The sequence below is a fragment of the Scyliorhinus torazame genome, chromosome 2, assembly GCF_047496885.1.
Source record: "Scyliorhinus torazame isolate Kashiwa2021f chromosome 2, sScyTor2.1, whole genome shotgun sequence".
Taxonomy (NCBI): domain Eukaryota; kingdom Metazoa; phylum Chordata; class Chondrichthyes; order Carcharhiniformes; family Scyliorhinidae; genus Scyliorhinus; species Scyliorhinus torazame.
The window spans coordinates 124575535-124592907 of record NC_092708.1 but is presented as its reverse complement, the minus strand read 5'-3'; the positions used below and the strand labels follow the sequence as shown (position 1 = coordinate 124592907).

At 50.5% G+C, this 17373-nt stretch overlaps 1 protein-coding gene across 10 annotated transcripts in view; it reads left to right on the top strand.

Annotated features, from left to right (window-relative positions):
- chn1 (chimerin 1) overlaps window positions 1–17373 on the top strand; it is a 393699-nt gene that overhangs the window by 349633 nt on the left and 26693 nt on the right. For all 10 annotated transcript variants that reach the window (XM_072476464.1, XM_072476432.1, XM_072476457.1 and 7 more), the window contains one exon: window positions 12442–12579. In XM_072476464.1, coding sequence (XP_072332565.1) covers window positions 12442–12579 — 138 coding nt within the window. The remainder of the gene's footprint in view (window positions 1–12441; window positions 12580–17373) is intronic.

Below are 17373 nucleotides of genomic sequence, written 5' to 3'. Positions count from 1 at the left end.
ATAGATACTATTACCTTGACTAGTTTCTAGATTTTCACTTTTGAAAATAACTGCATGAACCGGGGGCGTGGAAAGGGCAGGCGGGCATTGGCGAGGGCAGTTGGGAGATGTTGGGATTGTAGTCGGGGTAGGGGGTGTAGTCGGGGGATGGGAAGCGCAATCATGCGGTGTAGGCAGGGGGTGGGAATGGCAGTCTTGTGGAGAGTCGGGGGGATTTAAGAGGAGTGCTGTTGAGGGATAGTCGGGAGGGGGTGGCAGGTAGACTACGGGTGATCAGGGTATAGTCTAAGGTTGGCTACTTGGGGGTCATGTGGGGCATTGGAGGCTGAAGGGGTTGGATTTGGTGGTTGGGTAGTCCCATGGAGGGTCAGAATTAGGAGGAGTCCTTGGGGTGGGGTGGGGTTACTGGTCAGAGGGAGCAGTACTATAGTTACCCAGAAGTTAGACTGCTTTTGATTCTTCTAACTTCTTTTGGTTAACTATCACTGTTAAGACAGTCAGAAACATCTGAAGTTTGTGATTTAAATCACAGTATCAGATGGTCCCTAGTGCAGGACAATTACCCAAAGGATGTTTGGACTTCCCAGGCAATTGTCATACGATCTTTACAAGGAGACCTCCAGTGGGTGGGTTTCCCAGCACAGCTTTGGGGTGCCAAGCAGGCATTATACCTGATTCAGCAGTGTCATTACAGATTTCTTAAAGGTAAATCCTGTTTGACACATCTAGTCTTTTGAGGGTGTAACTAGTCGGATATGTTGTATCTTTACAGACAAAAAATTCTGTGTAAACAACAGTGCCATCAATAACAGAAAACTAGTTTAATCAAGTTTTGTCTTATATTCATACATACAATAACACATGGCCTCAAGAGGGTGCCATTACACTCCTCTATCCCAAATAAAAAGTTACAATGGGCCCAATATTTTTTTACATTTATTTTATTTTTTTATGAATCCGATTCATTTTTTCCAATTAAGGGGCAATTTAGCGTGACCAATCCACCTATCCTCCACATATTTTGGGTTGTGGGGCGAAACCGACGCAAACACGGGGAGAATGTGCAAACTCCATACGGACAGTGACCCAGAGCTGGGATCGAACCTGGGACCTTGGCGCCGTGAGGCAACCATGCTAACCATTTGCGCCAGCGTGGTGCCACCAATATTTTCTTTTATAAATGTAGAGTACCCAATTATTTTTTTTTCCAATTAAGGGGCAATTTAGCGTGGCCAATCCACACACGCTGCACATCTTTGGGTTGTGGGGGCGAGACCCACGCCGACACATGGAGAATATGCAAACTCCACACAGACAGTGACCCGGGGCCGGGATCGAACCAGAGTCCTCAGCGCCGTAGGCAGCAGTGCTAACCACTGCGCCACCATGCCACCCTTCAACTTGCACAATATAACGGCCGCATCCCACCAGGCGCAAATTCGAGCGAGCTGGTTAGACTCCGGGAGAGTCCGAAACCGGGAACCACCCCGGGCGCTGATCGGTTTCCGATCTAACTGGCCTACTTCCATTGGTGAGATCTGGATACCGCTGCGGCGAGGCGAGAAACCAATAATCACCAATTAAGGCCAAACTTCATCCCATTAACAGGAAGCACTACCTATCTAATGGCCTTCCATGATCTAATGGGCTCCCCAGCGAGAGCAGTCACATGGGCACCCTTTAGTACACCTATTTAAAAACGTGAGGCTAGCAAATTGGCTGCTGTGGGGTTGGGTGGAGGTGAGTAGCCATCTTGGAAATCGGGCAATCAGCCCGGGGTCACCGTGGCTGCTGTCCCAGTGCTCGGTGGAGGATGGGGGATGTCAGCCTCCGGGGGAGTGGAGGGGGAAGACGAGCCCTGTCAGGGGAGTTGGCTGCTATCGGTGGGGGATGCCCCTGGGCTGGGGGGCGACGGGATCAGTAGCCGCTGGTCTAACATGCCACCCCCTCAGATCGTGTATACCCATCATCAGCAACATCAGTTGCCTGATCATCCCACCAAATATCTCCAGGACAGAGCCCTGTCCATGGTAATATAGTGACGGTCACTTTAGCCACCACTGACCATGATGACCTCTGGCCGCACAGCTGAAGGTAATCGCTAATCATGAATTGGCAATGTTAGTAATTTGAGTACTTCACAGCTCCCAAGTGGCTGTGTAGCGTGTGTGTTCTGTGAGCTCCTGCATTTTTGCTGTACAACTGTCCGAAGGCCTGATCTTCTGTTGTTACTGTTTGTTTGACTGCCACCTCTACCTTTGGTTGCTTGCTGCCTGAATGACTGACTGCCTGGAGGAAAGAAGGAAGGAAGGAAGGTTAGGTCCCTGCTGCCTGGAAGAGGGGAGAAGGGGGAAGTTTGCCTGCCTGCCTGTCTTCATCCAGACTGACGGAACAGCCATGGGGACCAAATGTGCACCTCAGTACGCCAACATCTTCATGCACAAGTTCACACAAGACCACTTCACCGCACAGAACCTTCAACTGACGCTATACACCAGATACAACAATGACATATTTTTCCTTTGGACCCACGGCGCAGAATCACTGAAACGACTACACCGTGACATCAGTAAGTTCCATCCCACCATCAGAGTCACCATGGACTCTCCAGAATCGGTTGCATTCTTGGACACACGCATCTCCATCAAGGACGGTCACCTCAGCATTTTGCTTCACCGCAAGCCCACGGATAACCTCACAATGTTCCACTTCTCCAGCTTCCACCCTAAACACATTAAAGAAGCCATCCCCTATGGACAAGCCCTCCGTATGCACAAGATCTGCTCAGACGAGGAACGTAACAGACATCTACAGATGCTGAAAGACACCCTTGCAAGACGGGATCTGGCACTCGACTCATTGATCAACAGTTCCAACACGCCACAGCAGAAACCGCACCAACCGTCTCAGAAGACAAACATGGGAAACATGCTACCTCTACTTTTGGTTGCTTGCTGCCTGACTGACTGACTGCCTAGAGGAAAGAAGGAAGAAAGAAAGGATGCTGCCAGGAAGAGGGGAGAAGGGGGACGTTTGCCTGCCTGCCTGTCTTCATCCAGATTGACGGAACAGCCATGTGGACCAAGTGTGCACCTCAATACGCCAACATCTTCATGCACAAGTTCGCACAAGACCTCTTCACCGCACAGGAAAGGGAAAGACAGAGTCGTTTCAGTGATTCTGCGCCGTGGGTCCAAAGGAAAAATATGTCATCCAGTACTTCCCTGGAGCAGAGAAACTACAACAACTTCGGAGCCTTCAACGCGTCATCGATGAAGACGAACATCGTGCCAAGGCTATCGCCACCACCACCCCCCCTACTTGCCTTCAAACAACCGCGCAACCTCAACAGACTACTGTTTGCAGCAAACTACCCAGTCTTCAGGGGAATAGTGATCACGACACCATGCAAGACGTGCTAGATCATCGACATGGATACCACCATTACACGTGAGAACACCACCCACCAGGTACACGATACATACTTGTGCAAGTCGGCCAACATTGTCTACCTCATATGCTGCAAAAAAGGATGTCCCGAGGCATGGTACATTGGCGAGGCCATGCAGATGCTGCGACAATGGATGAACGGACATCGCGTGACAATCATCAGGCAGGAATGTTCCCTTCCAGTCGGGGAACACTTCAGCAGTCAAGGGCATTCAGCCTCTGAACTTTGGGTAAGCATTCTCCAAGGCAGCCTTCAGGACGCACAACAACGCAGAATCGCCGAGCAGAGACTGATAGCCAAGTTCCGCACGCATGAGTACAGTCTCAACCGGGACCTTGAATTCATGTCTCACTACATTCACCCCCCACCATCAGGCCTGGACTTGTGATATCCTACCAAATGTCCTGGCTTGAGCCAATTCCCACCTCTTTACCTGTGATTATCCCTCTCTCCGGTTGCTCCATCTGGATCTGGAAAGACTTAATTACCTGCAAAGACTCGCATTCAAAGTATCGTCTTGCATCATTGATTTCGTCTGTATATGTGTTTGTGGAACCCACCTCTTCACTCACCTGATGAAGGAGCTGCGCTCCGAAAGCTAGTGAATCCAAATAAACCTGTTGGACTTTAACCTGGTGTTGTAAAACTTCTTACTGTGTCTGAGGGAAGAGTATTTGTCTCCTAGCCTGCATGCCTGCCTTCCTGGAGGAAGTGAGAGAGAGTGCGGTGGGAGTGCTGCATCTCCTTTTATTGCTGGTCTCCTAGCCTGCCTGCCTGAGAGAGGAGAAGAGAGGAGTGGAAGGAAGGAAGAGAGACCTATTATCCAGAAGACAGAGGAGGGTTCGGTGCCTGTTTTCCTTGACCAACATTTTCTTTAAGACCAAATGGGGGGAACGACAGTGCGGTCTGAGTGTGTGATGCTGGGCCTCCCCTGGGCTGAAGGCTCTTCCCCACTGTATCTTCCCATCCAACACCCAGGGTGGGAGTGGGACTACTGTGGATTCTGGTTCTGCTGGGCTCTCCCCGGACCAAAGACTTTTCATCTTTCCACTGGCCTCCCACTCACCAGTTACAGTGCCCAGCCCTCCTGTGTCCCCTTCTCCTCCTCCCTCTGTATCCATCATTTACTCCCCCTTTCCGTTCCCCGCTCCTCCACTTAAACCCCCACCCCCCGCCCCTAGAAAGGTAAGATACATTTGCCACTTCAACCGCCCCATCCTCCCTGCCTGTTCCCACACTGCTGCTACAATAGAGGTAACACTGGGGTGAGTGTAGTAACTGCCCGGATAGCAACACCATCTTTGCCTGTGGCGGGGCCCTCCACGGCCACCCATGCTTACCCGGCAGCTTGGGATCAAGTCCCACTCGGCCTCATGGACGTACCCTCATGGCATATCTTCTCCTTCCTGCACCAGTTCTTTATCTGCCTGGCCTAGAGGAGGATTTAGAGGGGGGCTCTGCGTTCCCCTACCAAGGGGAGACCTTTCCCGTCTTCTGGTCCGCGAACCGTGCCACCCTTGCAAGGGGATGGGGCACATCCGTAGAATTTGCCCATCCTCCACGCCGCCGCAACCACCAAGGCGGCTGCAGCTGGTATCACTGGCCCCCCTCCCTCCGGTGACTCTGCAACTGTCCTCCTGTTGGGGAGATCCATGCTAGCACCTTCCGACACCTCGGCTCAGCATGGCGGTGAGAGAGCACACACGCAGCCAGAAGGAAGGCACAGAGGATAGTTAGCGGTCAGGTCCAGATACCCTGACCCCATCAGTCTGAAGGACCCAGTGCCCCTGAATACCGGCTCGGGAGCTGTCATTACTCCTCGCCCCGCCATCACCCAGCAACAATGGGCGGCATGGTAGCACAATGATTAGCATTGTTGCTTCACAGTACTAGGGACCCAGGTTTGATTCACATCTTGGGGCATTGTCTGCACGTTCTCCCCGTGTCCACGTGGGTTTCCTCCAGGTGCTCCGGTTTCCTCCCAGAAGACCTGAAAGACGTGCTTGTTAGGTGAATTGGACAATCTGAATTCTCCCTCAGTGTACCCTAACAGGTGCCGGAATGTGGTGACTAGGGGATTTTCACAATAACGTCCCTGCAGTGCTAATGTAAGCCTACTTGTGACAATAATAAAGATTATTATTATTATTCCCAGCCGGCCGACATTTCGTCATCGGGTGTCAGGCCTGGCGACATTTCTGTGCGGGCCGCTGAGGGTGGCGGCCATGTGGCGCGTCCACATACCACCCAGCCACCGAAGGGAAAGAGGTAAGGGGAAGGTGAGGAAAACCTCTAAGCTGTCACTCCCCAGAGCCGGGCACTTCGGGGCTGCGTGCCTGAGGGCTTGTTCCGCCGAGTGCAATTTAGCACACCGGACTCGTTCAATTTTTCAACACTGGGGCTTGGGGAGGCGGGGTTCAGCAGCGACAGTTCCCTGTTTCTTGGTTTCTGGGGAGCTAGTGGCATGGAAGGCCCTCTTCTCCCTCCGTCCCAACCGCTGATGTCGGCGTCTCAGCCACCATCCCGGAATTGTTGCCAGGACCTTCCGGTGACCCGGGCAGAGCAGGGGTCTGCGCCACTGCCTCCCTCAGGATCGGGACCCTGGGAGGAACTTGCCTATTGATGATCCTACCGGTGGGATCGAGGCAGGCCCAGGGCTAGTCGGTGGGCCCCTGCCATCCGCCACACTCAATGTGGAGGAAGACTGGGGCCCAGACAGTGACTGCCCAGAGGAAGTCAGCTGCTCGGTGGCGGGCACGGAGGGTGTGTTTGATGCTCTCTGCAATGAGGTGGAGGACTCACTTGTGCCCGACACCGTATCGCCCCTCATCCCCTCAGGAGAACTCTGGGAATCTACCACATTTTGATTTGAGTTTTTCTTATGCTTCCATTGATAGTTTAAGCAGTGCCCTATTAGGGCCTCCCACCCCTTTTTTGCTTTGTCCCCCATTTCCTTTCCTGTCGTTTGCTTGGTGACCTTGCCATACATTTGCAAGTAGTTGCAAGTGGTGATTGCGGCCACCGATGTTCAACGTTTAGCTGCTGTTGTATAAAGAGTCAAAGGTTCTGCTCCTTTTCCACAAACACTTTTAATTTACTTCAACAGACTCTGCACAAAATGCTAACATCACATCACCTGACTCAAAGGCCACCTGAAGCCCCTTTACATATCAGTGTCAATTATGGATACTTAACATAAATGAGACAACTAATTGGAATATCTCTTAACCCCAGGGTGGGTGTGTGTTTGCCATGGTCTGGAGTGAGGGTCATATCAGGGTGGACTGACCTGATGTCGGCGATGGGGCTGACTGACCCGACTGCGGGGCTGGAGGAGTGTTTTTACCAAGTGCTGCTGTCCCTATTGTACTGTGGTCTGTCCGATGTCCTCGGCCTGGACGTTGAGGGTTCATTTGCTGATGCCTCCCCTGGTTCTGTGGCCTGAAGCGAGGAAAGGGAGTCTTATCACTGACTTTCTCTCCCCTGGGTGGTATTCGTAACTGCCCTGAACTTTTACACTCGGGTTCATTCCAGGACTCGAGTGGGAACTTGTGTGACATATTCCAACCTACAGCCCTGTTTCCCAGGCACTGACTATATAAACTTTGACCTGGACCAAGCCCATCACGGTGCCAGGCAGCAGGATTGTCCGCTATCGCCGACGATGCCCCAGGTCCAGGGGATAATAGATGGCACGCATGTCGCCTTGCGTGCACCAGGACATCAGAGAGTACCCTTCATTAATAGGGAGGTATTTCACTCCCTGAACATTCAAATTGTGTGCAACAACTATCTCAAGATATTGTATGTGTGTGCTTCCCCGGGGGTATACATGATAGCTACATCCTGGGATAGTCAGAGATCCCTGGCGTCCTCGTGGGACACCCCAGGAGGACTGGTTGGCTCTTGGGGAGAAGGGGCACCCTCTTGGGTCTTAGCTAATGACGCCAGTGCGGAGGTTGACCGACGCAAAGACCCTATATAACAAAGCCAATGTGGCCACACGAGCTGTCATTGAGCAGTGAATTGGACTACTTAAAATGCGGTTACGATGCCTCGACCGCTCTGGTGGTGCAATGCAGCACACACAACCTCAGAGGGTCGCCCACTTTGTTCTGGTCTGCTGTGCCCCTCACAACCTGGCGCAGCAGCGGGGTAATGTGCTGGAGGAGGAGGAACATGTGGTCTCATCAGAGGAGGAGGATGAGGAGGAGCAGGACTAGGAAGGCCTGGAGGTCGAGCCCAGGGAGGACCAGCAGGAGCAGCTGGAGGGTGGAGGACAGGCGGCGACAGTGAGGGTCCGGCATGCCCGGAGGGCCAGGTAGGCCCTCAACCTCACCCGCTTCTCATAGGATGTGTCTTCGTCCGTCATCTCATCCCCTCACCTCATCCCACCCACCGTCCTGCATCCACCCCCCCTCCACTACCCGATCCACCTCTCCCTTTCCCTCCCCATCTCCGCCCCCCTCAATCGCCCTGTTCCACACTCCCAGGGCCTGTGTTACAATACTCCAGGGTGATGGGCCTGTGTCGGCACTGTCTGCAAGTCGATATACAAGGGAGGAGAGTGATGATAACCCGCTGTGTGCTAAGCTCTGGTGCTCCTCAGTCTATGCCATAGTCTTGACACCTGTCTGGCTGTGGTATGCTTGGGGGGGGGGGGGGGGGGGGGGGGCATTGTTTACAAACATTGAGGCTTGACCACTTGGGTCACTAAAGCACAAAAGGATATAAATGGATCAAGATGGTTTGTACAAGCTGTCAATCACAGACCACTACTTGAAAGCTATGAATGGCTGACAGATATTGGACCTGTGGGAACCAGGCACAGGCACAGCTGCTCTCCTTCGAGGAATGGACATGTGGGGCTGCAAACTAAGTATTACAGCTATGAGGCGTCCCATTGCCCCTGTCTGGATTGCTCTCTAGATTCTAGACAAGGTTCCCGTTCATTGTGGGGGGATCTGTGGAGGGGGTTCCTTTCGACAAGGGGTTCCTATGGGCGGTCGCCCTATTACAAGGGTCCCTGGTAGGGGGGTCCTGACAGGATTCTGCTAGATCGGAGACATGGGCAGGCAGGGCATTGTTGGGAGGGGGGGGCGTAGCGGCCCTGGCCCTCGGATGGTCTCTACCAACGTGGCCCTGGCGTGGTGGACCTCACAGGGGACCAAGTGGTTAAAAAACCACAAGTGATCCACATCCACATGATTTACAGCCACGGGGAGTGGAGAATCACGGGAGGTCGGAGCATAGGGCGCCGGGCCTGCTAAATAGATGCAAATGGGTTATTAAGACCAATTTACATTTATTTACATCCATCAGCATGCATCATGGACCTCGTTCACACTGCCATCGATTTTTCCCCTAACGCCCGATTCGCCGTCCCATCAGGGAATGCATTCTGGGTGTCCTGAGATGGAGAATCCCGACCAATGTTCCCAGTCTCAAATCTTCTCAATTCTTGCTCTACTTTCTCTCCTAAAGCATAGGGTACAGGTTGCAGCTTGAATCCTTGAATCGGTTTGCTGGTTTCACTAAATACTCGAGGATACTTGTCAATCACATTATCTTGCATTGTGAATCTTGCTTCAACATGGAAAAAATCATTCCAATTTAAGTTGAGTGCTGCTAACCAATTTCTTCCTAACAAGGCTGATTTTTCACCTTGAAACACTTCCAATTATGAGAATTTTCTCTCCTCTACAACTGCATAATTGTATTCACAATTTCTCCAGCTGATGCTGACTCAACCTTTCACGATTCAGTGACTCAGGAAACGCGCTGACTGCTGTGCCTGTGTGAACCTCCATGTTTACAAGATCTCGACCCAAAGCTACTTAGAACACAATGCCTTGTGAAATGAAATTCCATTGGATGTCCTTGTGCTTTTGGTTCATATGGATTTTAACCGACCCTTCATCAACCTACTGCTGTTCAACAACAGTATGAAGTGACTGCTGTTTCCTCCAGCCAACGACTTCTCCATTTACCATATTGTGACATGCTTTAGCAAGATGACCCTCCTTCTTGCAGCTGTAGCACCCTGCCTTCACAAATATACAATTCTGTACTGTACAAAAGTACCTTGAACAGGACTTTGTTGTACCGCTGCTACTACTAACTGCCATCATTGGGACCTTCTGCTTATCATCTCGAGACAGATTTTTAAACCTAATTCTCACAGAAAGAACACTCACAAGTTCCTCAGCTAGTTAGCTGGAAGCTTCTCCAACCCAAATTTGTTTAGCTAGAAAATCCGTGATCCAATCTTCTCGTGAAATTTATCATATTTTTGTATACAAAATCATTCATGTAGACAGGATAGCCATTGGTAACAAATAACTAGTTCAATCTCATTTTTACTTTTATATACTGGACATATATACATGGATGGCCACAAGAGGGCATTGTTAATGTTGATAAGGAGAACCACGGAATGTAAATAATTTGAATTTCAAAAAGCCACACATGAGATTATTGCACAAAATTAGGGCTCATGGGATTAGAGGTAATATATTAGCCAGGATTGCTTAGAAATAAACAGACCATTTGCGGTTGGCAGGCTATATAACACATGGGTACCCCGAGGATCAGTGCTTGAGGCTGCGCTATTTACAATGCGGATCAGTAACTCAGGTGAGAGGACTGAGAGGAACATACCCAAATTTGCTGTTGATACAAAGTTAGCTGGGAAAGTAAGCTATGAGGCGGATGCAAAGAGGTTACAAAGGGATATAGACAGCTTGAGTGAATGGGCAAGCACCTGGCACATGGAAGTTAGCTGCTTTTATTTGAAAAACAGCTTATAAATATTTTAGTAGTCAGTAGTAATTCATCTCCTGACTCCCCAAAGCCTATCCATCATCTACAAAGCACAAGTCAGAAATGTGATGGAAAACTCTACTTACCTGAATGAGTACAACTCAACACCATCCAGGTGAAAGCAGCCCACTTGATCAGCTTCTTCAGCATTCACTACTTCCGCCCACTGACAGCACTGCGTACCATCTACAAGATGTGCTGCAGTAACTCACCAAGACTCCTAAAACAGCACCTTGCAAACATTTGTCCTCCAAAAACAAGAAGGGGAAAGGGAGCAGGTACATGGGAATAGCACCACCTGTACATTCCCGTCCGAGCCACACACCTTCCCGACTTAGAACTACATCGCTGTTCCTGCACTACATGGACTGCAGCAGTTCAAGAAGGTGACTGACCACCACCTTCTTGGGCAATTAGGGATGGGTAATAAATGCTGGACACTCGCATCCCTTGAAAGAAAAAAAAGAATGTCCCCGGTGTCCTTATACATGAATCACAAGGTTAACATGCTATCACAGGTGGTTAGGAAGGCTAATTGTATGTTAATCTTTATTACAAAGGGATTGGAGTGTAAGAATTATGAAGCCTTACTGTAATTATATAAGGCCTGGAGTACCGTGTACAGTTTTCTTATCTAAGGAAGGATATGATTGAGGAGTACAATGAAGGTTCACTGGACTGATTCCTGGATGAGAGGATTGTCCAAAGAGAAGAGATTGAGTAGACAAGGCCTATATTCCCTAGAATTTGGAAGAATGTGAGGTGATCTAAATGAAGCATAGTGCAGGATTTTCTAGCTGTTCACACTGGCAGTCCCACTGACTGCATCCCCACCACGGGATTCATGGCAGCAAGGGGTGCGTTCAATGGGAAACCTTGTTGACAATGGCAGAATCAGAAGATCTCGTCACTGGCAGACAGCCTCATGCCACCGCCAGACATGCTGTGGAGGGGGAGGAAAATCCCGCTCATAAAATTCTTAAGGTACTTGACAAGGTAGATGCTGGGAGGATGTTCACTCTGGCTGAGGAGTCTTGAATTAGAGTTACAGTCTCCGAGTAAGGAGTTGGTCATTTAGGACTTAGATGAGGACAAATTTCTTAATTCAAAGGTTGTGAATCTCTAGACCCAGAGCTGTGCATGCTTCATCATTGTAGATGTTCAAGAGGCTGAGTGATAGATTTTTGGATACAAAGAGAATTAAGGGATGTGGAGATAGTGCAGGGAAGATGGAGTTGCTGCAGTAACGTATGTAAAAAGCAAACCCAGAGGACCAAATGGCCTACTCCTCTTTCTTGTGTTCCTATTATCGTATGCTTCAAATATCACCATCAATATTACATGTGGTGCCTTAATGGAATTCTTGTATCTGGAGAAAGTCAAGTACACCGTCAGTTGAAGGGTTCTACCTGAGATGGCAGCCATTCATTGCCTACTTTAAGGAATTAGTCACCATCAGTTGCAAGGGTTGCGTGGTTTAGGTTTTAATTTCCCTCTCTTTTATGGGTGAGGTACACACGGTTGGGTGAGTTTTGGTATATTGTGCTGTGATACATCCATTGTTTGTGATGTCGGCTTTGTTATAAAATTTTTGTAAATGGAAAATCATAGAAGAATCATGGAATCCCTACAGTGCAGAGGAGGCCATTCGGCCTATTGAGTCTTCACCGAATCTCTGAAAGAGCGCCCTACCCAGCCCAATTCCCGCCCTATCCCTGAAACCCCACCTAACCTTTGGACACTAAGGGGCAATTTAGCATGGCCAATCTACCTAACCTGCACATCTTTGGACTGTGGGAGGAAACCCACGCAGTCAGGGGAGAATGTGCAAACTCCACACTGACAGTTGCCCGAGGTCAGAATCGAACCAGGGTCCACGGCGCTGTGAGGCAGCAGTGCTAAATCTCTAATAAAATTATATATATTTAAAAATGAATAGTACATGTGATTGAAACAATTGCTTTAACGTTAAAGATGCTGCCTAACATTTGTGATTATCATAGTTATGTCTGCAGTGTAGTCTGCTCTGCTCTCATGCAGAAGGTTGTGTGAAGAAATGATGAAAATGGAAAACCAAAATAGGGTTTTCTTTTATACTGATACTTATTGAATGTAATACAAGAATGCAATGATTTTGTATTGATTTTATTTTTAATTTTGGATTCTAGATGGTGAGAAAGCAGACATTTCAGTAAATATTTATGAAGATATAAATATTATTACCGGTGCACTAAAACTATACTTCAGAGATTTGCCCATTCCACTTATCACATATGATGCTTACCCAAAATTTATTGAAGCTGCACGTGAGTATATTGATTTTATTTAAATCAAATAGTCATATTATTGAGTTATGTATATTTAAAATCTATTTATGTTGTTAAAATTGATATATCCTGGCATTTGTCAATGACTTGAGTTTATAAGTTGTAATTGACTGTGATGTCTTTAGGTAAAGCTCTAATAATGTTTTCAAATACGCAGAGTCATATATTTGTCACACTTTCAGTCACAAAAGCCTGTGACTATAATTTTTTTAAATTTAGAGTCAGGTTGCTAACTACCTATAGTCTCACACATTGGCCACATAATTGCTCAATACCAGTTTGAAGAAAGCTGGAACTGATTCCCCTTCAAGTGTTTATTATGTTTTATTTACACCTGCTTTCTGACTGTAACAGTGCAGATTTGATTGGCTTCATTCGATCTCTGTGAAACTGCTTTCATACAATGTAAATGGGCGGCACAGTGATTAGCACTGCTGCCTCTCAGCTCCAGGGTGCAGGTTCAATTCCAGCTTCGGGTGACTGTCTGTGTGGAGTTTGCACTTTCTTCCTGTGTCTGCTTGGGTTTCCTCCGGGTGCTCCGGTTTCCCCCCACAGTCCAAAGAAGTGTAGGTTAGGTGGATTGGCCATGATAAATTGCCCCTTAGTGTCCAAAAGGTGAGGTGAGGTTACTGGGTTAAAGGGTTAAGGTGGGGGCGTGGGCTTAAGTAGGGTGCTCTTTCCAGGGGCTGGTGCAGATTCAATGGGCTGAATGGCCTCCTTCTGCACTGCAGAGAGTCTATGGGCGCGATTCTCCGGAAAAACTTCTAAGCGTGGTAATGAGCGAGAATTGCTGCGAGCTTCTCGGCGCTCAGCCCAGCGAGGCAGGCAACCCAATTCAATGTTAATTGATCCACTTAATGAGGCCTGACGGGCTACTCGCCGCAAATAACGGCTCACCAGTTGATTCACCGGGACCATGCTCCCTAACCCCCTGCTGACAAGGTCAAGCAGCACTTAAGCTACACTTGCTCAGCCAGCTCGCAACAATGGTGCCGAGGAGACCAGACCCAAGATTCGGGGACGCTGACCTGGGAAGGCTGCTAGATGCCATGGAGGTCCCAGAGGGTGAGCCACAAGGCTTGCCAGTGCTGCCTGGACGAGGTGGCGGCAGCTGTCAGCTCGGGGAGTGTGACCAGGAGGACTGGCCTCCAGTGTCGGAAAAAGGTCAAAGACTTCCACCTGGCAGCACAAGTGAGTAGACACCGCCCCCCCACTCTTCCTCCCCCAACCTCCCAGGCGACCCCAAACCCTCCCCCCCCCCCCCCCCCCCATCACCCCCCTCGATCCTCTTTCCACTCACCCCTTCAACCTCCCCACCCCAACCCTCCCATAACAGCCCACCCCCCCACCCAACAACTGTGAACCACACGTGTGGCTAACGATGCCCTCTCTGTGTTTCCTCAGGAAAAGCTCTCCCTCAATCGGCGGGAGAGGGCCCAGGCTGACGGTGGGGTGCCGGACTTGAGAATTCTCCCCTCCTTCACTGAGCAGGCCCCAGAGGTGGCCGAGGACAGGGCGGTCACCCCATGCAGAGGCAGGCAGACGCCGAGAGGTGAGGAGCCACCGGGCTCCACCGTGAGGACCTGTCAAGTATAAATTATTGCCTTACTGACTGACCCATCCCTCCCTGATCACATGTTCATTCTCCCGCAGGTCCTTCAGCCGATGGAGCCGTTCCATCTCGGGCGGCCCCTTCTCCTGACACCGAGGAGAACACCTCAGAGGAGAGCTCCGAGGATGCCACCGTAGTCGCGGCACAGCTGACATCCCCACCCTCCACATGCGCAGATGCACACACCTCAGTGGGAAATGTTAGTGGACAAGCTTCTGGGGCGCAATCTGGTGAGCACCACACTGTTGATGGTGTATTTCAGGTGGAGGCAGGAACCCCCAGGTGAGACAGCCGTCGGAGGGCTGCTGGATCCCAGGACCCAGCTGGGTCCCAGCCTGATGCTGAGCCTGTGGTACAGAGTTATCCAGAGCTGATGGAGACGATAGGGAGCGGCGGAGACATTCAGAGGAAGATGTCAGCAGCAACACCAGCAGACCAATAGCCGCCTGGAGGAGTCCCAGAGGCTTCGGGCGCAGGAGATGGTGCCGGCAATGATTGGCACCAACGCCAACACTGCTAGGGTGGCAACTGCAGTGGAGAGCCTGGTGCACAACGTGGGCACCATTAGTGAAGGTGTCACTCGGTCAGTGACGGCCATGGCTGAGGGTCTCAACGGAATGTTTGCCTCATTGGCAGATGTCACCCAGTACCAGACCGACCTTGATGAGGTTCTGCGGGACATGTCCCACTCTCAGATGGGCATGGCCTAGGTGCTTCAGAGCTTGTCCAGGTCGTCGGTGGGCATTGCCTAGGCACTTTAGAGCATGTCCCAGTCACTGAGGAACATCGCTGAGGGCGTCGACACAATGGTACAGAGACCATGGGGAACCATCAGGCTGGCAGAGCCACGGATTTCCGGTGACGGCCATGGTGTGAGTGGTTGCACACAGGGCAGCTTCTACTTGAAGGCATAGAGAAGAGCTCTTTTTACCCGAAATTGGACTTCAACAGTAGTTGAAGGTCGGAGGTGAAGTTCCCACCAGGACTGGTATGTCTGCTGGTTAGCAAACCTGGCAGAAGAAGGTGAAAGACCTGGCCAAGGAGTTGGAAGAGACATGTGGCGCAGCAGCCAGTGGAAGGATGGTGGAGGTGGAAGGGCTAGTGCAAGTTGGAAGGCCTCAGATGGAACAGTTGATGGCCTTCATCAAGGAAGAGTTCCACCAGCAAAGGAAGGAGATGCAGGAGGATCGCTCGAAGGTCATCAAAGAGGCTGTGGCGCCCCTGAAGGGCTCGAGGGAGAGGGTGGAGAAATGCTTGGAGGCACAGGGGTTGCAGATCAGAGAGATTGAGAGGGTGATGTGGGACCACAGCGACCGGGCGGTACCACTGGAGGTGGAGGTGGGGCTCTGAGGAGTCCTTTGCAAGACATTGAAAGCAAAGCAGGAAAATAGATCGAGAAGTCAGAATCTGTGGATAGTGGGCCTGCCTGAAGGAGTGGAAGGTGCGAGTGCCACGAGGTACGTTTCGAGGATGCTGGCGAAGTGGGTGTTGGATAAGACCCCTGAAGTGGACAGAGCGCACAGGCCTCTGAGGCAGAAGCCTAGAACGGGGAAGCCGCCGCGGACTGTGAATGTGAGACTCCATAACTTCGTGGAGAAAGAGAAGATCCTGCAGTGGGCCAGGGCGAAGCGCAACTGCAAATTGGAGGAGAACAAGGTCCAAATACACCAGGACATTGGAGCTGAGCTGGCAAAACGGCTTGCGGGGTTCAACAGAGCCAAGGCGGTGTTATGACGATGGCAAATCAGATTTGTGGTGCTCTACCCGGCAAAGCTTTGAGTGACGTATGAAGGCCGGGAATACTATTTTGAGACGCCAGAAGCAGCCAACGACTTTATCAAGGGGCATAAGCTGGGGGAGAACTGAACTGAACAATTCTGGAAGACGCGAGTTGCTGGCACTTGGAAGTAATTGGGAATACGGGTAGAGTGGGAGTTGGAGAGAGTGGGGGGTTTTCCTTTCCTCTGATGTGAAGGGTTTTTTTCTGTTTTTTTCTGTTGGATTGACAAAGTTTAGCAGGAGTGAAAAGTTTGTAAAAGGACAGCTGTCCCCATCGTCCCTCCTGCTGCCTGGCGTTGTTTTTTCTGTTTGTTTGTTCTTGGGGAAGGTGACCTGTGGTTCAAGATGAGTCTTTGTTTGGATGGGGGAGGGGGAGGTCAGCGGGAGCCTTCTTCACAGAACAGGGAGGTGGGGGAGGGGAGGGGTGGGGGAGTCACTCACCTGATGAAGGAGCTGCGTTCTGAAAGCTAGTGATTCCAAACAAACCTGTTGAACTTTATCCTGGTGTTGTAAGACTGCTAACTTGACTTTGGCAGGGAGGGTCCAAGTGGTGATGATGACCATTCTGCCGAGGTTCCTGTTCATATTCCAGACACTCCCAGTCTTTATACCGAAGGCCTTCTTTCGGAAACTGGGCACCATTATTTCGGACTTTGTATGGGATGGGAAGGTGCCAATGGTTACAGAAGCAGAGGTAGTAGGGAGGGTTGGCGTTGCCGAAGCCGAACCTGCTACAATACTATTGGACGGCGAACGTGGAGAAGGTGAGGCGATGGTGGGAAGTAGAGGGGATAGAATGGGTTAGGATGAAGGAAGAATCCTGTAGGGGGTCCAGCTTATGGGCTATGGTGACGGCAGCATTGCCAATGGCGCCAAGCAGATACTCGGGTAGCCCGATGGTGCAGTCCACGGTGAAGATCTGGAACCAGCTGAGGAGGCACTTTAGGATAGAGGGGAGCTAGGAGGGGAAATAAACTTGGGAGTATGGAGTGAGGCGCTACAAAGGGTAAATGTGGCCTCCTCGTGCGCAAAGATGAGCCTGATACAATTCAAGGTCGTATACAGGGTACATATGACGTGGGCAAGAATGAGTGGGTTCTTTCCGGAGGTGGCAGACAAGTATGAGAATTGTGGCCGAGGATCAGCGAATCACGCACATATGTTCTGAGGCTGTGAAAAGTTAGAGAGTTTCTGGGCGGGAGTGTTTGCGCCCCTAACAAGGATAGTGGAGGAGGAGGTTGAGCCTTTGGTGAGGATATTTGGGATATCGAAGAAGCCGGATCTGATGGAAGGAAGGAAGGCCAAAGCTGTGGCCTTCGCTTCTCTGATTGCCCGGCAACTAATTTGATTGGAGTGGCGGTCAGCAACGCCACCGGGGGTAG